The following is a 21,459-nucleotide window of genomic DNA, read 5'->3' as shown; positions in this document are numbered from 1 at the left end:
TAATATTTTTCAGCTTGGTCAGGGAATGGCGAGGGCTACTCTAATTAACATACAAAATGCCAACATGATTAGGCACAATCAGCATTCAAAAAGTTCTAACCATTTCTTATGATTCTGAAAGCACTGTGAACCGCATACATTTGAAAATAAAAAAACAACAACAACACATTTTTACAAAACTTATGGACCAAAGAAGAATCAGAATTGATATTAGAAAATTCTTAGAACCAAATGATACTGAAAACACTACACATCCAAATGCATAGATACTGCTAAAATGGTGCTTCAAGGGTATCATAGATTTAAATGTTTATATTCTAAAATAAGGTTGAGAATGGATAAGCCAGGCATCCAACTTAAGAGTTAGAAAATAACAACAGAATCACTCCAAAGGAAGGAGTTGATGGGACATAATAAAGTTAAGAACAGAAATTAATAAATTAGAAAACAAAGATAAAATAGGATCTATCAAACTCAAAGCTGGTTCTTTAAAGAAACTAATAAGAGACACAACCTATTTTTAATATTGTTTAGCAAAAACAAGAAAGAAAGAAAAACAAATAATATTAGGAATGAAAGGAGAAACACAACTAGATAGAGCAGAATTTTTTTTTTTTTTTTGGAGACAGAGTCTCACTTTGTTGCCTAGAGTAGGAGTAGAGTGCCGTGCGTCAGCCTAGCTCACAGCAACCTCAAACTCCTGGGCTCAAGCAATCCTCCTGCCTCAGCCTCCCGAGTAGCTGGGACCACAGGCATGCGCCACCATGCCCGGCTAATTTTTCTATTTTTAGTAGAGACAGGGTCTCACTCTTGCTCAGGCTGGTCTCGAACTCCTGAGCTCAAGCAATCCTCCTGCCTCAGCCTCCCAAAGTGCTAGGATGACAGGCGTGAGCCACCGTGCCCAGCTTTAGAGTAGAGTTTTAAAAAACAATGAGGGAATTCTACGAACTGCACTCCATGGGAAAGTGTCTATGATGGAAGGCACCAAGGTATTGGACTCAATTTGCTGGCACCAAACACTGCCTCCCTGCACGTGGGCATGGCAGGGCCAGGGCAGGGAGGGGCCATGCACACACCCATGTGTGGCCTTCAGCCAGGTGCTTCCAGGTAAGTGGTTGGCCCAAGGCCAAGCCTCCAAAGCAAGCTCTTGCCAAGACACTGGCCAGGTCTGCACTGTAAGACAGGGAAGCTGAGGGCCCACACAGGCACTGCATATATGGTGTGGCACCTGTGGGCTGGGCAGGGTGGAGTCACTTTTGATTAGCTCCCAGCTCCTCTATATAAGATTCAAATTCCAGTTACCATCAGGGGAATGAGCATCCCTCCACAGGGAAGCAAGAGGTTTGTTTGTATTTTTTTTTTTTTTTTTCAGAACTGCCCTGTATATTACCACATAATTATTTCTGCAATTCATAGTGATGGCTCATGGGCCATTAACTCTTCTTAGGAAGAAAATTAAGATGTTACATTTTAGAACTGTGATAACAATAGTTAAAGTGTTTGAGTTTAAAGAGATAAGCTTCAGGGATCTAGGATCTAGGAAATTTTATACTCAAAGAGCCTCCCATCAAACATTCCTCCCTCCCTAAGCCGTCTCTATTCCTACTTGAAATACTTCAAGATTACACTTGGTGTCTGTTTTTCACATGTCCCTGTGACTCCTGAACTCTCTGCTCTCTAGCTTATGTAGCCAGCCTGCTATTAAATCTCTTTTCTCAAAGTCAACAGTCTTTCCCTTGAAGGGTTTTTTTTTTTTGAGACACAGGGAGTCACCATGTTGTCCAGGCTAGACTTGAATTCCTGGGCTCAAGCAAAGCAATCCTCCTGCCTCAGCCTCCCAAATAGCTAAGACTATAGGCATAGCCACTGTGCCTGGCTTCCGCTGAAGTTTTTATTAAAGTATATACCTAAAGTTTTAAAAAGTTGAATAATGCAATAGTCCCTAGTCCTACTCTCCCTTCACTCTCTTGCCGCTCCTCAGAGGCAACTGCTTTCCACCTGGTCACCCCCATTGCTGTGGGTTCTTTTGATGGTTCCCTCCATATCTATTCTATACAATATGCCTACCCCTCTATTTCTTTAATTAATTAATTAATTAATATATTTATTTTATTCACCACTGTACTAACAAGGATACCCCTCTATTTGTTTTTATTTTTTAATTTCAGCTTATTATGGGTGTACAAAAGCTCAGGTTATATATATTGCCCATGTCCCGCCCATCCCCCCGAGTCAGACCTTCAAGCATGTCCATTCCCCAGACAGTGCGCATCGCACTCATCATGTAGTTATACCCCCCGCCTCTGTTTCTTGATTTATCCATTGTAGACCACAGCTCCTGTCCTCGACTTACGATGGGTACTTAGTTTGCTTACATAGGTCTTCCCTTTCCTTTTCCTCTCAATATGATCATAACACTATTCATAACTCCTCTATTGGCGATATTTACCTTTATGTCTTTTTCCCTGCCTCCCCATCTTGTAAGATGGTAGTTTAGGCATTGGCACTCTTGGCTTGGAAAGGGAGGAAGCAGGACATTTGTACCATGGCTCACCTGTGTCCCATTTCTACCGTCTGCTCCCAGTCCTGCCGAGCCAAGAACAGCCACATCTTCAGGACCAAGGCTGGCAGGAAGCTCCCTGAGGCCACAGTGATCTGGTTAACCACCTCCAGGGCCTCTGAGTAGTTCTGCTGCATCATGAAGTACCTTGCCTGTCGGGAGCCAGAGAGAAGAGCCTCCATCAGTGCCCATGAAGGGAGGTGGGGGTGTCAGTGTCTCTGCAAGATAGGATCAGACCTGACACATGGGCACTGTGCGTCCTCTCGGCTGGGCCAGGGAGTCCTCAGGCCAAGAGAAACAGCCCCTCACAGATCCTGGAGGAAGGAGTCCTCACTCAGAGTGACAAATCAAGGTTGATGACAGTCTTGGGCTCTTAGGCAGGGCAGGGGCTCCAGGAAGATAGCTGAGCCCTGAGCTCGGGAAACTCAGTAGGTCTGGGATATAGCAAGGTCGTGTGAGGGTCACCCCTAGGGGATGAGCTGGGGTAACTGGGCATTTTCCAATACCACAAATTGCTCATTCATTTCTCATTCACTTCCCTGAATTTCATCACTGAAACTGCTCACTGAAACCCAGTTTAGCAACTGTGCGTCAGTTAGGGTTTGCGGGCAACTCCTGCTATAGAAGACTGTGGAGTTTTTTTTTTTTTTCTTTTTTTTCCTGTTAAGGCCTATTAGGCTGGGGTCACGGCTTCTGCAGGCCAGCGCCAGTCACCAGGTTCTCCTGGGAGACTATGACACAGGTGCCCTGAGGGCCAGAGCACGATGCTTCCAAAAGACCTGAAATTGAACTCTGAAAGGATGGCTTATGCCAGACCTACAGTAACCCTCTATTAAGAGACTTCTCATTAAAAACAAGAGGATTATTCTAAATAATGAAGATTTATGTATAAATGTGTTCCATGCATCACTCTTTTAAAGTGTACAACTGGAAACAATCCCAATATCTAAATAACAGGGATTGAGTTGGTAAATTACATTATGCCCACACAAGGGTGATTGGCTTTATGTAGGTGCCCAAACTGACATTTGCTTATGAAAATATATTGCACAAAGAACAAGAAACTAAATGACAATATGCCCTAGGATTAAAACTGTATTACACAACAACTCTATCTCCCACCCCCTAGTGACTGCTATGTGTGAGCCCCCTTCAGGCCCAGGAGTTGGCAGCTGATGACGCTCAGTGGTGTCTCCCTCCTGAGGTCACCCATGGTTGAAGGGAGCTACCTCACACCAGGTCACACCCCTCCCTGGAGCAGCCCACACCCAGGGTCTCGTCACTGAGGGGCACTCACTGAAGGGCAATCCAGGCCCCCGCGTTCCCCATGGAGTTGGCTGAGGCCTTTGCTATGACTGTTCACAGCCCACCTTCTCTCCCCACAGGTGCTGGCCCCAAAGGTGCTCCCTGATAAATCTCCTCACAATAATCTCCATTGCTGTTGCTGCTGCCCAGAAAACCAACTGAAGGCACGCACTGAACCCAAGCATGGCAAAAAGGCTGGAAGACACTGCCCTCAAATGTTAACATGAGTTGTTGTAGAGTGGTAGGACTAAGGCTGTCATTTTCATGCATCTTTTGACTTTTTTTGATGTCTGTTTTTTAATGAGTAGGTATTCATATTTATAAGAAAAACATACACAAACAGAAGAGAATGAGAAAATTATTTTTCTCTCAAAGATTGATTCAAGAGGGTCACAAAAGAAAAAGAAACTTAAGATCAGAAAATACAAAACATATAAAATATACCTTTCTTCTCTTATGGCCAACGAAGTAAATTTAACAGGTGAGAAGAGGTGAAATGGGAGGGAGGGAGGGAGGAAGGAAGGAAGGAAGGAAGGAAAGGGGCAGTGAGTAAAACCAAGAAAGAGACAAAGAGAGAAAGCCTGAGACAGCCAAGGCAGGACAGACACTGAGAAGGCAACCGAGACGTGCTCCCCATGCAGAATGAGACAGAAACTCAGAGCAAGCAGGAAGGAGTGTGAGAAGTAAAGTGGGCCCTGGGCTGCTGTGTGACCTGGGCTGGTTGCTGGCCCCCTCTGGGCCTCTGCTCTTCATCTACCAGATGAGGCACCTGGAGACTGAGGGTCTGGCCTGAGGTCACCTGGTTGGTGTCTCCCTCCAGTGGCCCAGCCAGGGATGCTTCCATCTCTCCCCTCCCCACTGCTCACCTTTCCCATCAGCCCCAGCACATCTTTGGTGTCCTGAATGCCTTGTTCTAGGTACCTGATGGCTTTCTTCACAATGTGCGGCTTGTCTGAGGTGAGATCCATCCAGCCTCGGAGTATAAGGGTCTGGGAAGAGAACAAGATGAAAGATGAAGTCCTTGGTCCTGCACAGCCTCAGCTTAGCCTGCTCATGACCCACCCTTCGCCACCCTGCACCCTGAGAACCTGCTCGGCACAACAACGTGCAGATCCCAGGGGATCCCTGCTCCCTCTCGTGGCCAGGTTTCCCACTGCTCCTTTGCCTGGAGTGCCCTGCCCAGCACCCCTCCCCCTCCTGCCCCAATCCCTTCACCTGCTGACCTACTACTGGGTCTTCACAACCCAGCCTAGGCGGCCCCTTAGGAGGCTCTGCACTACTGTTCCTGCCTGTTTTACTCTGGGGTCAGGAGCCAGCACAGGGCCCGGGCAGGGCCATTCATGACCTCTCCCTTCCATAGGCCAACACGGGGCCTGGTCCTGCCTGCGAAGCCTGGGAATGGCCCCTGAGTGGGTGAGCAGGAGCCCTTCCATCCAGCCCGTCCCGGCAGGTGGGGAGGGCTAGGCCTGGGAGTAGGACTGAAGGGGCACTTGGAAGACACCTGCCCTGAAGCTTCCCTCGGTGGCCCAGACCAGCGTTTCTCTTTTTCTATTATTGCTGTCTGAAGGAGCCTTTTTTGATATTTTCTTCTAACCAATTTCTCTCCCTCTAAGAAATTTCAATACCCCAGATATGCCATATCTGTGTATCGTGTAAAGTATGTATATCTATGTTTTATACATACGGAGTAAGATTTTTTTATCCCCTCCCCCAAGAGCCAATTTTTATACCCTTGAAAATTGATACCAGCCCTGCTAGCCCAGGCCTATGACCTAAACCACCACTCATATCCAGCAGATCACTCCAGGCAGGGAGTGGCCCAGTGGGGCAGCTTAGCTGGATTTTCAAAAGAGTTAGGAAATCTGGACTTCTTAGGTAAAAATCTTCTGATTTCTAAATGTCAGCAACTAATTAAAGGCTTTAAAAAATAGTGCAGGCCACAGAAAACCTATCTAGGGATCGGACGCTGGACAAATGCCAACGTGTAACCTCCACTAAGCCCTGAGACCATGTGGGTGGGGCACATGTGAGACCCAGTCTTGCCAGTGCCTGCGTGCGGCCCTCCCCCAGTTTCAGGGCACTTTGTGAGCATAATGGGCTACCCTGCTCTGATGTTTTGGGACACTACTTTCTTCAGCTGTTACCCTCGTGATGCTTGTGGTGGATACTTCTCTGGAGCCACAGGAGGCCTTCAGTATGCGGTCAGTGTACTCTCTGGCCTTGTCATGGCGGCCTACGAGCCAGAGGAAGAGGCTGGCATAGTACAGGGCAGTATCACTGGCTGTCCTGCGTAATTCCTTCAGGCTGCATTCTAGCTCCTGAATGGCTTCGCGGTCTGTAAGTCCAAGAGTAGGAGAGGATGAGTTAGGATGCCCCTGGTTCTGCAGGGGCATCGAGAACCCAGGGAACCACCTCTAGACACTGTGGGTCTCTCTCAACACATGTAGCTGACTGCATGCCACAGGACCTGAAGACCAGCAGGACCTGTCCCTGAGATGCCAAGATGCCATGGGGCTGCCCAGGCCTGGAATCAAGTTTGTTGTCTGAGATTTATCTTTTGTTCTCTGTGCCCAGCAGTGTGCTGAGCAAATAGACCACAACTGAATTCTCTGCCTCAGGCCCGTAACTCAAGCTGGGTGGGGAAATAGCAGTTTATAGTCTTTCTTGGAACCTCTTCCTGACACTTGGAAAGGTGGAGATTAGGAGTAGAATTATCTATATTGGCTTGATTTTTCTGACAAGGTCTTGGCAAAGAAAAGAAGAGTGTCTCCCCAACTCTTGGGATCTGGAGGGAGGACCCCTCCTACTGTCATTCTCTCCATCTGCTCCCACTCAACTGGGCACAGTCATGGGGCTTTCTCTGAGGCCTCAAGGGGAGGGGAGCAGCAGCCACTCCTTGCTGGCCAACAGCATCTGCACAGTCACCAGTGCACACATCTCCTTTGGCAGCCCTTGAGTCTCTGGAGTGGGGCTTTCTTTCCCCTGTGGGGCCAGATCTGGCTGAGCATGGCTGTACTCACCGATGGTTTCACAGCATCTGTGAGCATAAATGAGGGCTATGGTGGAGCACAAGGACACATCTGGGTGATTCTGGATGCTCTCCAGGTCGCTGATGGCATCCTGGATGTGCTCTGCAAATAGAGTCCATGTGTTTATACTCTCAGGCTCCAGTCCCAGAAGCCAGGAGATTCTGTAGCAGACACATGCAATCCCTGTCATAGCTGACCCATGGCTTGGCACTACCTGGCTTTACCCAGAATCAGAAAACTAACTGGTTTGAAAGGTGCCCAATGACCCGAGTTCCCCAAAGACTGAAGCTCCCTGAAAGGGTTGCTGCTACCATGGCCCAGGTTGCCAGGGGCTGGAGGTCTTATAGCTGAGAAGTGTACCTATGAGTACTTGTGGGATACCTGTGAGGCTAGAATTATTGGCTGGGTCAGTTCTGAAGAAGGAACTTAGGCAGGGCATTCCCAGCTAGTGTTCAAGAGCCACTGATTCCATTTGTCCCTCCATGTCCCCTGACATTGGCCAAGGGCAGCTCAGCTAGCCCTCATCCCAGGACTGTCTTCTGCATGTCAGCAAGTCTGTACATGCATGGGCCCCACTCCTCTCCCTGTACATGTACCAGACCTGTCTGTACCCACACCTACCACTTCCTCTTCCTTTTTTGTACTCCAGCTCTCAGCTCTCAAGCCTGGAATTAGTTCAACAGTCATGCAGCCATCTCTCCAGCCACTCATTTTACAGATAGGGAAACTGAGGCAGCAGAGCAGGGATTGTGAGCACTCTGAGGTCTCAAAAGTCAACTAGATAGGGATTACATAGGCTTCTGTGGATTGATGTGAGAATCTGGCCACTGGGTATAAGACTGTTTCCATGGGAACATAACTCCTGGGGTCAGAAGACCAATGCTGACAAGTACTTACCTTCCGAGAGGACTCCATAGGCTTTAAAGAACTGCAACACAGGGTCATTGCTGAATTTCTCCAAGCCCACAGCCACAGCCTGCTGCACGTGGTGGAAGTACTTTTCCTGGCTATAGTAAATGATCCTAGCCTACATGGAGGAAGACACAGTTGCAGTAGCCCCTGTCCCTTCTCTTTCTCTGTTCTGTCCCAGATGGGATGAGACCTGCTCCCTTCCCTGCCCCCTTCTTCTCCTCAGTTATGCAAAGGGAAGAGAAAGAGGGAACATTCAGGCCCTGTCCTGTCTTTTAGCAGCCCTGGAAACCACTCCATGCAGTTCCCTGGAAAGGAGTTTGGAGGTGTTTGTTTGGGGATTATCAACAGAATCTTGTTCAAATGTGATAGGGAATTCAACTCAGGCTTTGTGTTATGAATGGAATAAAGGGAAAGAGTGAAGACCAATAATAAGAAAAATTATACCAGTAGTTGTACTTAAAAGTTATCCAGGGGCCGGGCGCGGTGGCTCACGCCTGTAATCCTAGCTCTCTGGGAGGCCGAGGTGGGCGGATCGTTTGAGCTCAGGAGTTCGAGACCAGCCTGAGCAAGAGCGAGACCCCATCTCTACTAAAAATAGAAAGAATTATATGGACAGCTAAAAATATATATAGAAAAAATTAGCCGGGCATGGTGGCGCATGCCTGTAGTCCCAGCTACTCGGGAGGCTGAGACAGGAGGATCGCTTGAGCTCAGGAGTTTGAGGTTGCTGTGAGCTAGGCTGATGCCACGGCACTCACTCTAGCCTGGGCAACAGAGTGAGACTCTGTCTCAAAAAAAAAAAAAAAAAAAAAAAAAAAAAAAAGTTATCCAGGAATAACCACCTATTGAGAACTGTTATCCAGAGCTTTACATCCATTATCTTGTGCATGATCCTCTCTATATCTTTCACACCTAAGGAAGCTGAAGCGCATGGAGACTACGGCTTGACAAAGGTCATGCAGTCATAGGGGCTGAGATTTTAAAGCTAAATCTCACTTCCCCTAAAGTTTGTGGGTGTTGGGTTGGGAATAGATGTGGCTGGATTGTAAGCAGCCTTGTGGGCCATTTGAAAGAGCCCAGACATCGTACTAAGGGGAATAGGAAGCAGTTGGAATGGTTTCAAGGAAGGGATGTGTTCAGACATATGTTTTTGCAAAAACCACTCTGGCTGCTGTGTGTGTGCAGTGGTGGTGGTGAAGAATGCTGAAGCAGGGAAACCAGATGGGAGGGAGGCTGTTGCAGGTGCCCAGGGAAGAGATGGCGGCGGTCCTGGGCTAGGAGAGAAAAACAAGTGGATGAACCCAGAAGACATTTAGAAGCTGACATTTCTTGATAGATAGGATTACAAGATGGGTATGGGGAAGAGGTACGAATGGAGCCTGGGAGCTCAAATGGTGGTGCCATCTACTGAGGTGGGGGATGCCGAAGAGGAGCAGGTGGGGCTGGGGGGGATGGAAGGGGAAGGGATGATGACAAGATGATGGAGATGGATGAGTTGGTTTGGGGATGCTCAGGGGACAGAACTGGGTGGGGGATGCTAATTTGGGGCTCAGAGTGCACAGAAGGTACAGAAGGCGATGCACTTGCCAGGGAGAGTGAGGCAAGAAAGGGCAGGACCGCCTGAGACTGCTGGGGACAGCGAAGGGCGGTCACAGAAGCGGCAGGAGAGCAGCACGGTGCGGGGTCACTGGGCCAGGGGCGGAGTGTTCCGCGGGGAGCGGCCGGGCAGCTCCCGTCCACGCACCATAAGGCAGGCGTCATTGCTGCCCATCTCGGGCTGCTAGCGGCTCCGAGTCCGGGTCTGCTGGGCTGAGCGAAGCCAGATTCTGGAGTCAGGGTCCTAGGCACGCCTCTCGCGGCCGAAAGGTGGAGGCGCGAGCGTCCTTGGAAACCGCGCTGCCGGCCGGTTGCTAGAGCGCCAGCGTGTGGAACGCGAGTAGCACGCTCCGCACGTGACAAGGCGCAGGCAATCGAGCGCCGAGAGAGCTGGTCGGTGCTGGAACGCCCGGTCGGCCTGCCGCATCCGCTCAGCTGTACCGGCCGTGGGCGCCGAGCGGAGCCGCTGTCATGGGCCTGGGCAACAGCGCCGAGGGTACCGTGGGCGGTACCGAGGGCTACCACCTATTCCAAGTGAGTTGCCCCCACGGCTCCGGTGACGTTTGCTGGGTGCCTGCAGCGACGCGCCCGGAGGTCTGGTCGCCGGCCGGTTGGCGACTGTGGCGGGGCCCCGGCATCAGCGTTGTCACCGGGGTGGCGGGCGGTGCACCCTGTCTAGTGAGAACTGCCCAGGAGAGGCGGCCTCGCGGGACTCCTGGCCCCCGGCCCGTCTGCAGCCGCGGTCGGGCCCTGCGTCCGTCCCAAGTGCTGGCTGTGCAGGAAGCGGGAGCGTTTCCTGGTCTGGCCGCCCGGAATGGTACTCTCCCCCGTTGGAGAATGCACCAGTTCTAGCCGGGACGCACTTAGCGCACATTCATGCCCGCCAGCTGTGTGCCGCGCTCCGTGCCGGGCCTGGGGAGAGAGTCGGCAGCGCCGAGAACCGGGCGGTCCTCGCCTCAGGTCTTACAGTCCCTGGGGTCGGCGTAGCCAAGCGGACGCCAGCTGCCTGGGAGCCAGTCGGCAAGCACGCCGCCCGTCGTGGGCTCGGAAGGGCTTCAGGGGGAAAGTGGGGAACGGGAGGGAAGGCCAGGAGAGTGCAGCAGAAGCCTCGGGGAGAGCGGTAGCAGCTGGGGGAGGGTCCCCAGGGTGAAACACTGCGGAGAGGGCCGGCGAGGAGGGGGCGGAGGATGGCCTTTAGATGCCACTATCGGGAGGTCTGGACGAGCTGTGAAGGTGACAAGAGGGACCCGCAGCCAGATGGACATTGGGGGTGGAGATTTGTGCCAGCGCTGGAGGTGCGGGGCACTGCAGTGAAGGTGAAAGGGGCCGGAGGGTCTCTGACCCCTGAGTGCAGCGGGGAAGAAGGACGCCCCCCACCCTTCCCTTGTGAAAAGCAGATGGGCGCAGAAATGGGTGTAGACAGGCAAATTTGTTGGTTTGGTGCCTGTTGATGGTCTCTGCGTCGAAGAAAGGGTCTGTTACCAGCTACCACATGGGAGGGCTAAAGAAGGAGTTTTCTAATACAAAAGCCAAGCTGGCTCTGAGGACCCAGAGTTGACAGGGCTTGTGCTTGGTAATGGGCTTTCTCACGGGGAGGCACCGGTAAGAAAATGTGGACAGTGGAATGCATCCAGCCAGGAGTGTCTTCCAGCAGGTTTGCTGGAAGGCAGAATACAGGATATTGGCAAGATGGGGTGGTGAGGTGATAGTGGGAGTGAAGACTGGAGGGGCCTGATGGAGAGGGACAGATTGGAGATAGGTTAAGGGATCAGAGGTCATCATTCACAAAAACAAATATTTTTGAGTATTCTGGCAGGCAGAGTTCTAGGCACCAGAGGTAAAATAGTGAACAGAACAGACGTCCCTGTTCTCATGGAGCTTACATTTGGATGCTGGTAGGGAGAGCAGGGAAACCATAAAGAAATATATGGTAGGTGGTAATAACTGCTAGCAAGATAAAGCCAGTTAATGAGATAAGAGTGATGAGTGGGGGAGGTTGAGGCAGGAGGATTGCTTGAGCCCAGGAATTTGAGGCTACAGTGAGCTACGATTGCACCACTATACTCCAGTCCAGACAACAGAGCGAGACCTGTGTCTAAAGAAAAAAAAGGGTGTATTTTGGATATAGTAGTCAGGAATGGTCTCTGCTCAAGCAGCATTTAAACAGATGCTTCTGAAGGAAGAGTGGACAGTACAGATATTTAGGGAAATACTATTCCAGATAGAAGGACCAGCAAGCGCAGAGGCCATGAGGTGGGTTGTACTTGTGTTTGAGGAAATGCCAGGAGGTGAGGCTGGTGTGCTTGGGTGGGTATAAGGAGGAGATTAGCAGAGGATGAGACCAGACTGAATGGAACCTTGCATATTGTCATGAAGATTTAGGATTTTATCCTGAGATGTGGAGCCACTGGAAAGTTTTAACTGTAGGAGTGAAATGACCTACTTACATTAAAAAAAAAAAGGAACAACTGTGCTGCATTCTATAAATATTGGCCTTCCCATTGTGTGCCCCACATGTTGGAGAAGTCCCTGCCCTCAGCAAGCTTAGAGGATCCACCTGGAAACTGCTACTACAGAGCAGTGGTTGGGGGAGGGCTCTGGGTTAGATTTCTGGAGGTCAGATTATTGAATTACTGAGTACTTGTTTTCATCTGTAATTTGGAGTTAGAAAAGGTTAAATGATGGACAAAGCAGGGGAGGTGGTGCCCTCCCCTGGCACCCAGTCAACCAACCCTTAGAAAATGTAAGCCACCATCATTGTGAATTCCATTAGGTTCCCTGACGGGGAAAATGCAGTGGAAGTTTTATGAAAGGCAGCACACTTTGTGGGGCTGTGGGGTGTGAAGGGAGCTGGGTGGAGGGCAGTAGTTTTGTAGGAGTGGGGTGCAGTAGCAGCATCTTAGATTATTTCCACTATGGAGCCATTGGTGAGTAAGGATGAGGCTCTAGTGAGGGAAGGGGAGTGTAGCTGGGCTGAGGACAAGGCCACAGGAGAGGATAGGCAGCCTGGATGGGCTAGGGGTGGGCCAGGCCTGGGGAGGGGGCCTGTGGACCTCATTAATAGTGGAGCATAGCTGACACGCAATGCAGAGGAGGGGAACAGGCAGGCAGTGGGAGCAGCGGCCTTACCTGAGGGATCAGAGATAGCGAGGGTCTTGCTCTGTTACCCCAGCTAGAGTGTAGTAGCACCACTGTAGCTCACAGCAACATCAAACTCCTGGGCTCAGGCGATCCTCCTGCCTCAGCCTCCCGAGTAGCTGGGACTGTAGGCAGGTGCCACCATGCCTGGCTATTTTTTGTTTTATTTTTATTTTTATAGAGATGAGGTCTCACTATGTTGCCCAAGCTTGTCCTATGGTTTTCAAAAGACCCCTGAAGAGACACAGGGCAGGTCCCAGAGCTCCCTTCCTTGCAACTGGGAGCAACTCACCCTCTGGGCCAGGCCAGTTAGGGATAGGGTTGGTTGCTGGGCTCACTCCCATTGGAAGCCATGCAGCTTCTGGAGGTGACAAGCAAGGGCTTAATTGGTGACACTGCCAGAGGGGAGTCCTAATTCCAGGGACAAACTGGCCCTGATGTAGAGGCTCAGCAGTTTGTTCTCAGCTGGTTCTCTGTGAGCTCTCCTTCAGCTTGGGGAATCTAAGGCTGGAGGGGCTGGTGGTGGGTAGCAGGAGCCACAGGGCCTTCCCCCGAGGGAGCAGCAAGAACCTGAGACCACATGAGCCCTGTGCCCTCTTGGCTGGGGCCTGGCCTGACCAATGGGTCATCAAGTGCCCACAGCCAAAGGCCTGAGAGTGTGGGCCCACCTTCAGGGTCCAGGACCTTGGGACAAAGGCCATATTGTTTGAGCAAGGCTCTGTAAAATAGGGCCTTTGAGATGAATTTCTGCCACAGCCTGCAAAGCCTGGTTGTTGTGCTTTTGTAGACAACAGCGAGCTGGGGAGTTTGGGGAGGGGCAGGGAGCATCCGGGGGCTGGGAATGCCTCCTGGAGAAGGTGTTCCGCATGGGCATGGAGGCGAGACTGAGGCTGGTGCTATAGCTGAGCCGCTGTGGAGGCTCCTCAGGCCACAGCCAGGCTGCAGGGATTGGTACTGCTTCCCCACCAGGCTCCCCAGCTCAGGCGAGTCCTGCCTCTGGGGTCTGCTCTCCTGTGCCAGCATGGCTCAGTGGCTCTCATCATCTGCTAGACTGAGCCTGGGTCTGCCATCCCAGGGTCTGGGGTCCCCTGGGATCTGGCCACACTTCCCACTCCCTCTTTCTGGGCACAGCCTTGGTTGCATCCTTCCTGGGGTCTGCCTGCTTTCACTGCAGTCAGGGCCCTCCCTTTTTGTCCAGTCTACACCTTTCTGGTAAACCCTCTTGGCTTGCCAGCCAGGCCCAGCCCAGCGCTCCGGGGCAGCATTCCCACAGACCTGTGTCGGCTTGTCTCCCTGCTGCCTCGGGTAGCCCCAAGGCTGCCCTGGGCCGTGAGCATCTCTAGAAGCATCTGTGCATCATGATCAGGAAAGAACCATTTTCCTAAGAAGAGTATTTGTGCCCAGGAAGGTAGGGAGAAAGGATGGATGGAGTGAACCTTGACAATTCCTGGAACAGTTCATGGCAGGCATTTGTCTTCACGGGACACTGGGAGTGGTGATGGTTTCTGAAATTGAGAGTGGGAGTGGGAGTGGGGGTGGGGATGGAGGCTTCTCAGACAGCCATCAGGTTGGTGCAGTGACTGTGGCCTCTGCTATGGGACAGGTGCAGGAGAACTCGCCAGCCCAGAAGGCGGGCCTGGAGGCCTACTTTGACTTCATCCTCACCATTGGGCATGCGAGGCTGGTGAGGCTCCCTACCTTGTCTGTGCTGTGCTTGTGTTGTGTGTGTGTGTGTGTGTGTGTGTGTGTCTGTCCCTCTGTCCCACAGAGGCCCCAGCCTGCTCCTGCCTCCCTTCTAGAGGGAGGCCCAGCCCTGTCTCCCCTTCCTCCTTGGCTATACTCAGAGCCTTATGAGGACCCCACCTAGAGCTCCTGAGCTCTCTGGGATAGAGTAGGCACAGATGGACTCTTGGAGGTGGCCACAAGGCCTAAGGGGCCTGCCTCTTGGGACATGTGTGAGGGCTCTGGCCAAGGGAAGCACAGAGGGGCAGCACTGGAGTGCTGTGGACTGAGGAGGCTTTTTGCTTGCTTTGTTGTTTTCTGGCAGGCTGAGGGAGGAAGGTTTGGGTGCGGTGGGAGGTGGGTCGCAGTGGCTGCAGGCCCAAGCCTGGTCTGTGAACCTGGGCCTCGCTACCACCCCAGCCCATCCCCATGCCAGGCTGCTGGCCACCAAGGCCATTGCCCCATCTCAGACCCAGACTTGTACGAGGGTTCCAGCCCCGGTATGGGGGAGCCTCGGAGTCAGCCCCGTTGCCTCCACAGAATGAGGATAATGACACACTGATGGCGCTGCTGAAGGCCAATGTGGAGAAGCCTGTGAAGCTAGAGGTGTTCAGTACGAAGACCATGAGGGTGCGCGAGGTGGAGGTGGTGCCCAGCAACATGTGGGGCGGCCGGGGCCTGCTGGGCGCCAGTGTGCGCTTCTGCAGCTTCAGCAGGGCCCACGAGTTCGTGTGGCACGTGCTGGTGAGTGTGGGGCCGCCCAGTGTGAGGGAGAAGGTGGGGCCAGCAGTCTCGGGGGTGGGGGGCTTGCAGGAGGCGGGTGGGACCAGAGCCAGATGGCTAGCGAGGCCAACAGCCAGTGGGTTTACCAGAGGATTCTCTGAGGGCAGAGTCTGGTCCATCCCAGAGAAAGCAGCTCATTACTACCTGAACAGGGTGCCCTGCTTCTTGTTAGCCACGTGACTTTGGGCACTCTTACCCTCTATACCGAGGTTACTTAATTTGAAAGGTGGGAATGCCATCTACTGGAACAGTGGTGGTGCCACCAGAATGCTGCTGCTGCTGCCAGTGTCTCTCCTCTGCCTTCTCTTTTTGTCTTCTCCCTCTTCCTCTCCCTCTCCACACACATGCACACAAACAAACTGGCATATCTGTCTGTGTCCCATGAGATTATAACTCTATTTTTACTGTGTCCTTTCCATGTTTAGATAGATTCCATTGTGTTGGAATTGCCTACAGTCACATGCGGCACAGGTTGGTGGCCTAGGAGCAATGGGCCACACCACATAGCCTAGGTGTGTAGTAGGCTGTGCCATCTGGGTTTGTGTAAGGACACTCCAGGATATTCACACGATGATGAAATCGCCTGATGACACAGTTCTCAGAATGTATCCCGGTCGTTAAGCTATGTGACTCTCTATATAGTGGTTTTTCTGATATACTGTTATATGATCAATAAATATCTTTTTTTTTTTTTTTTTTTTTTTTTTGTTGAGACAGAGTCTCACTCTGTTGCCCAGGCTAGAGTGAGTGCCGTGGCATCAGCTTAGCTCACAGCAACCTCAGACTCCTCGGCTTAAGAGATCCTACTGCCTCAGCCTCCCGAGTAGCTGGGACTACAGGCATGCGCCACTATGCCCGGCTAATTTTTTCTATATATATTTTTAGTTGTCCATATAATGTCTTTCTATTTTTAGTAGAGACGGGGTCTCGCTCTTGCTCAGGCTGGTCTCGAACTCCTGACCTCGAGCGATCCACCTGCCTCGGCCTCCCAGAGTGCTAGGATTACAGGCGTGAGCCACCGTGCCCGGCCAATAAATATCTTAATGAACCCAGTGACTAAGCCGTCATAGATGTTAGAGTCTGTTCACAGACACACGTGCACACCTGACACCTGCATATATTGATGGTGTCCAGGTTCTCAAATGTTCAGTCCTGTGGCTTAATGTAAGGAGGGTGCCTGAGCTAGAAGTTGGAAATTTGGTTTCTAGCCTCTTCTATTGCTCCCTGACTTCTTGAGGGGGCCCAGCCAAATTTCTCAATCTTTGCAGCCTACCTCAATTTGCCCATGAGAGAGATGGGACTGATGGTGCAAACTCCTTTGCATTTCCCAGGGAGGCTGGGAGATTGGGAGTGGTAGGGCTTTCCAGGAGAGAGAGCAGTCCTTGCTTGTATCCAGTTTTGCTCACTTCCCTCACCTCCAACCCCTAGGGCTCTTCAGCCTCATGCCTACAACAGTAGCAGCAATGCAGTTGGGCATTTACTGTGGCCAAGGTGTGGCTTGCTTTCTTTGTATATATTTGTTTAACCTTTTCAGCAACCCTGTGAGTAGGTATGTATCTTACTCTTAATTGTGGGGAAACTGAGGCTGAGAGAAGTTCAGTAGTTTGTTCAGTCACACAACTAGCAGTTGGTGGAGCCAGGGATGGAGCCCAGGGTCAGATTCCAAAGCCCATTGCTGAGCCGTGGCATGCTGCTGCCCTCTGCTGGGCAGGCTCTAGACTGCAGGAGGGAGTCTGGGCTTGAAGTCCTGCTTGGGGACAGAGGACAAGTGTCCTACTCACTACCTGGAGAGGTGGCTCCCTCTGCCCCTTCTCCACCCCCGCCCCTGCCATCCAGCGAGGCCGATAGTTTGTGATTCTTTCCCCAGAATGTGGAGCCATGTTCACCTGCCGCCCTTGCCGGCCTGCAGCCCTACACAGACTATGTGATTGGCGCAGACCAGCTCCTCCAGGAGGTGAGGAACCCGTGGCTCGCCCCTCCCCAGGCCCCCTGGATGAGGTGTGGAGAGATGGGTGCTGTCCATGAGAAGTGTCTCATTTTGTTGAAGTTTCCAGTCTGGTCCTGGGAGCAGGCCTCAGGTGCTGTGTGTTTCTTATAGTCTGAAGACTTCTTTACGCTCATCGAGTCCCATGAAGGGAGGCCCTTGAAGCTGATGATTTATAATACTGAGACTGACTCCTGCCGGGAGGTGACTCTAACTCCCAATGCAGCCTGGGGTGGAGACGGCAGGTACTTCCTGGAGTTGGAGGGCTGCAGGGCTAGGGGGTGAGGTCTGACCAGTGGGCATGTACCACACGGTCCCATGGAGATCCTGAGGCTGACCACTGTCCAGAATGCCCTTTCCAGCCCTCTTACTGCTGGTAGCGGGTGGGGTGGTGGGGTAGGGAGGGCTGTGGTTAAGCCCCTGGACTGAATGTTTCTGGCCTTTGGCAGTCTGGGATGTGGCATCGGCTACGGGTATCTACACCGGATCCCAACTCGGCCCCCCAGCTACCACAAGAAGCCGCCTACTGCCCCACCACCTGGTGCCCCGCCACCGGGTGCCCCGCCACCTGGTACCTCGACACCTGGACCCATCCCACTGGACTCTCCTGCCCTGGAGATAGGTTCCAGGCAGAGTGAATACGTGGAGGTATGTGGGGAGCATCTGCCAACCAGGGGAGGAGGGGAGTTTCCTGTGGGCAGACGGGCCTGCCAGCTGGGAAGGGAGAAGACTCTGCCCTTGGGGAGCCATCAGCAACCCTCATCAGGGGCGTCTGTGGGGCCCTTGTGCTCTGGGAGGCCCATCTGCTTCTGGGACCCAGTGGGAGCAGATGGCCCTGCCTGGAACAGTGAAATTCACTGTCTAGAGGTGAGGGGGGTGACAAGGCACTAGTTGTCATCTCCGTTTCATGAGTGGGAAACTGAGGCTGAGATGGGCTTGTTCTGTGCCTCAGTGAGTCTGTGGTGAAGCTGGGCCTCCAGAGTCCCAGTTGAGTCTGCAGGGAAGCACTGGCCTTTGCCTTCGTGGCTGATGAGCTGGTCCTGAGAGCACCTTTGGGCACTGGGTTGGAGCCTGGGGTTTGTGCGGGGGCATCTGAGAACGCTCTCCAGGTGCACCTGAATTCAAGGAAGGCCCTCTCTTCTGTGGGTCACTGATGGGGGCCCAGGCAGCAAGAAGGAATGTGTCGGGGCCGGGTGAGCTGCTGGGGCTTCTCAGCACAGCAAGGAGAGTGCTCCTTCTGTGTCCACACTGCAGGGGAGGCCTGGCCAGGCCCCTCTGCCTGACTTCATGTTGTCTACAGAGGAAGGGTAGGTAACTAGGGCTGTTCCCTTCCTTCAGGCAGAGGTGCTCACAGGGCAAGGTTGGGCTGGTGGTTAGGTTGAACTGGGAATCTTTCACTTCAAGGCCATGTCCTGATTGACCCCTCCATGTTTCCTCTTCTTCTCTGGCTCCCCTAGGCCCTGTTGCAGGCCCCTGGCTCTTCCATGAAGGGCCCACTTCCTGGGCCTGAGAATCTCAGCCATGATGCTCCAGACCTTGGGGGACTTCCACGTTCCTTGGAGACTCCTCTTCACCCTCCACCTCCAGTGCAGCGAGTCATGGACCCAGGTATTGGGCGGGCCCTGGAGAGGAGTGGGCCCTGGGCTCAGGGCTGGACTTCGGCAGCAGTGCCAAAACTTTCCCTGGGGCCTGCTGACCCCTCATATCTCATACACAGCAAGATAGTTGCAGATCATCCAGTCCAGTGCAGAGATGGGGAGTCTGTAATCCAGAAACGAGAGGTGGCCTACTTCAGGTCACACAGCAAATCGGAAACAGCAGAGTCTAGGTCCACTGCTACTGTGCTACTCCCTTGATACCAACCCCAGACCCCTTTCTTTCCTCAGAAGCAGGCAATGGGCTCCTCTGGGGTTGGGTGAGAGGTATCACCAGGGCTCAGGAGAAGATAGTCTCACAGGCTGGGCCAGATGCCCCAGGAACAGGGCAGGTTGAGCCCAGGGTATTGGTTTTCCAGTGGTCAGGGTTTTGTGCTGGCAAAGAACTGTGCCCCTCCCCTAGGCTTCCTGGACGTGTCAGGTATTTCACTCTCGGACAGCAGCAATGCCAGTGTGTGGCCCAGCCTGCCCTCTTCCACAGTGCTGACTTCCACAGCTGTCTCAGCCTCGGGGCCAGAGGATGTCTGCTCTAGCAACAGTTCTCACGAGCGGGGCGGTGAGTGGCTAGCATCTCCTGAAGTCCCCTGGCAAGGACCCCAGGTTGCTGGGAAGGCTGCCATGAATTCCTCAGTTGGGTTAGAGGTTGACCATCTGGTTGAATCCAGCCACATCAAGGCATCTATACACTCCACCTCCCATCCTCCATTAAGGCCTGCGGTGGCAGTGGGGGGTCCGTGGGGTTCCTGACAGAACACGGCCCTGTGTTCTGCAGGCCTCCTCAGCATCACCTTCTGTGTTCCAGGTGAGACCACATGGTCTGGGTCAGAGTTTGAGGTCTCCTTCCTGGACAGCCCAGGTGCCCAAGCCCAGCTGGATCATCTACCTCAGCTGACCCTTCCCGACAGTCTCACCTCTGCAGCCTCACCAGAAGACGGGCTGTCTGCTGAGCTGCTTGAAGCCCAGGCTGAGGAGGAACCAGCAAGCACAGAGAGCTCAGATTTCGGGGTGGAAGCTGAGGGGCTGGCCAAACAGGCCCAAGTCTCTACCCCAGAATAATACCCTGGGCTGTGACAGGGCTCCTAATGACATTTCATGAGGCCCAGGTGTGGGCAGGCAGCCCAGCTCCTGCGTGGTCCCATCCCTGTATGTTCAGCTTCCTAGGCAGCGGTTCCAGGTGACGTGCAGGGACTTCTGCTGGCAGGGGGCTTGTGTGTCTGCTCAGGCCCTACTTCTGGTTTCTGGGAGATGACCTCCCAGCATTTATCCTGACTGATTTCCTGGTTTGGGGGGTTTCAAACAAGTCCTTCTGGGGTGATAGAGGGCTGGGAATAGCACCCTGGACTGAATATGTTTTGTAGGAGATAGGGGAAGGGGAAGGATTCGCCGCTTAGGTGGGGCATGAAGCCTTAGTGTGTAGTCAAGAGGAGGCCATGGGCCTCGGGGGAGGGCATCTGATGGCCATGCACCCTCAGGTCCAGTGCTTGTTCCTGCTCTGGTCACTGGGGCTGCCCAGGAGGCAGCAGAGTCAGGTCATAATCTAGCATGTAGATGGGGTGAGGAAGGAAAAGGGCTGGTGTGGAGTGTTGGCCTGATTGCTTTAATCATTCCTGCATAGCTCAGCCAGCCCTGTCTGTACTGGAAGGGGCCCCCAAACACCGGTCACTGACTCTGTCAAGTGCCCTCATTCCTATGCTACACTGCCAGTTGGCTCAGGTTAGCCAACATGCCCGTCGTGGTTGGAGGAGCGAGGCAGTGTACCTGCCCACCTCTCCTGGAGGGAGGGGGGTTGGCAGTTCTAGGCCCTTTAGTAGCAGAGACCCACTTGTGCCAGAGACCATGATGTTTCTTCTTCCCCAGGGTCTACATGCCATAGAGCTAGTATCCGCAGTGGCGACACCTGTTAGCTCCCAAACTTATACTACTATGTCTTCTAAATATACAAGGTATCCAAATAGCCCCTATAGTGAATTAAAGTTGCAAATTAAAGTTCACCATCCTAAGCAGACTCTCAAAGCCAACCAGTCTCTTCACATACAGCCCCCAACCCAAGGAGGAATTAGGGGCATAGACAGGAGTGGGTAAGGGCCCTTCTGTTCTTTCCTATAGTATGGGAGGAAGCTGTTCTGCCCACCCCCAGGAGCCTTTGGAGGCAAAGGCTAGGGACTCTGCTCAGTTCCTGTGGAGGAGTGCTCCCTCTAGGGATGGCCCCTTGCCAGCTGCAGTCTCATACTGCTTTGACTGGATCCTCACCGTCCCATGCTCCTTGCTAATTACTGTGAAAGCTGCCTCTGGCCTTGTCCTCTAGCCTCTTCCCAGTTTAAAGTCTCACCTTTGTAGCGTGATTTGTAATGTTGGTGTATGTATAGGGAACTCACAAGCTCTGGCAGGTCTGCAGGACAAGGGCTGTCTGTGCCAGGGTGGGTGGGCACAGATCAACTATATGGAGAGGGCCCCAAATCAACAAACACTAAGTTTTAGGCACTGTGACTACATTTAAAGCAAACCCTTGTCAAGCCTACCAGAGCAGCCAATAAGTGTGCAGAACAGTGAGCCATTGTGTCCAGTCTGTAGGAATGCAGGAAGTAGAACAGGATCGCCACAGGGCTGTTCTGGGGCCAGCTTCCCTTAACTCTGTAGCCTGGCAGTCTGACCCAAAGTTGCCCTCACCTGAAGGTTCTGGCTCTTTCCTCCCTCATTTTTACTTTCCCCTCCCCCATAAACTGGGGGATAAAATGGGTAACAATCCTATTTTCCAGGGTGAACATGAAACCAGAG

The 21,459-nt window shown here is 52.6% G+C and overlaps 2 protein-coding genes across 9 annotated transcripts in view; one reads left to right on the top strand and one right to left on the bottom strand.

Annotated features, from left to right (window-relative positions):
* The window catches only part of TTC21A (tetratricopeptide repeat domain 21A), a 30,778-nt gene extending 21,201 nt beyond the window's left edge, over positions 1 to 9,577 (bottom strand). For 3 of the 4 annotated variants that reach the window (XM_069473460.1, XM_069473462.1, XM_069473461.1), the window contains exons 1-6: positions 9,551 to 9,577; positions 7,792 to 7,921; positions 6,886 to 6,996; positions 6,034 to 6,200; positions 4,732 to 4,854; positions 2,555 to 2,712 (exon numbers count right to left, since the gene is read on the bottom strand). In XM_069473460.1, coding sequence (XP_069329561.1) covers positions 2,555 to 2,712; positions 4,732 to 4,854; positions 6,034 to 6,200; positions 6,886 to 6,996; positions 7,792 to 7,921; positions 9,551 to 9,577 — 716 coding nt within the window. The remainder of the gene's footprint in view (positions 1 to 2,554; positions 2,713 to 4,731; positions 4,855 to 6,033; positions 6,201 to 6,885; positions 6,997 to 7,791; positions 7,922 to 9,550) is intronic. The other variant, XM_069473463.1, reaches the window with a different exon arrangement.
* Positions 9,578 to 9,758: 181 nt separating this feature from the next.
* GORASP1 (golgi reassembly stacking protein 1) lies at positions 9,759 to 21,257 on the top strand. Of its 5 annotated transcripts, none has more exons than XM_069475554.1 (9): positions 9,759 to 9,936; positions 14,144 to 14,224; positions 14,803 to 15,006; positions 16,913 to 16,999; positions 17,144 to 17,232; positions 17,527 to 17,677; positions 18,487 to 18,637; positions 19,088 to 19,240; positions 19,487 to 21,257. In XM_069475554.1, exons 1-9 carry the CDS (start codon positions 9,874 to 9,876, stop codon positions 19,738 to 19,740), a joined length of 1,233 nt encoding a protein of 410 aa, XP_069331655.1. In that variant the 5' UTR covers positions 9,759 to 9,873; the 3' UTR covers positions 19,741 to 21,257. The 5 variants fall into 5 exon arrangements, with proteins under 5 accessions (XP_069331655.1, XP_069331658.1, XP_069331656.1 ...); XM_069475553.1 differs by having other exon boundaries at positions 9,762 to 9,936; positions 17,144 to 17,274; positions 17,479 to 17,677; XM_069475555.1 differs by lacking the exon at positions 17,144 to 17,232 and having other exon boundaries at positions 9,760 to 9,936; positions 16,913 to 16,998.
* The last annotated feature ends 202 nt before the right edge of the window (positions 21,258 to 21,459 follow it).

Source organism: Eulemur rufifrons, chromosome 7, assembly GCF_041146395.1.
Source record: "Eulemur rufifrons isolate Redbay chromosome 7, OSU_ERuf_1, whole genome shotgun sequence".
Lineage (NCBI taxonomy): Eukaryota > Metazoa > Chordata > Mammalia > Primates > Lemuridae > Eulemur > Eulemur rufifrons.
This window is presented reverse-complemented; position numbering and strand designations above follow the sequence as displayed.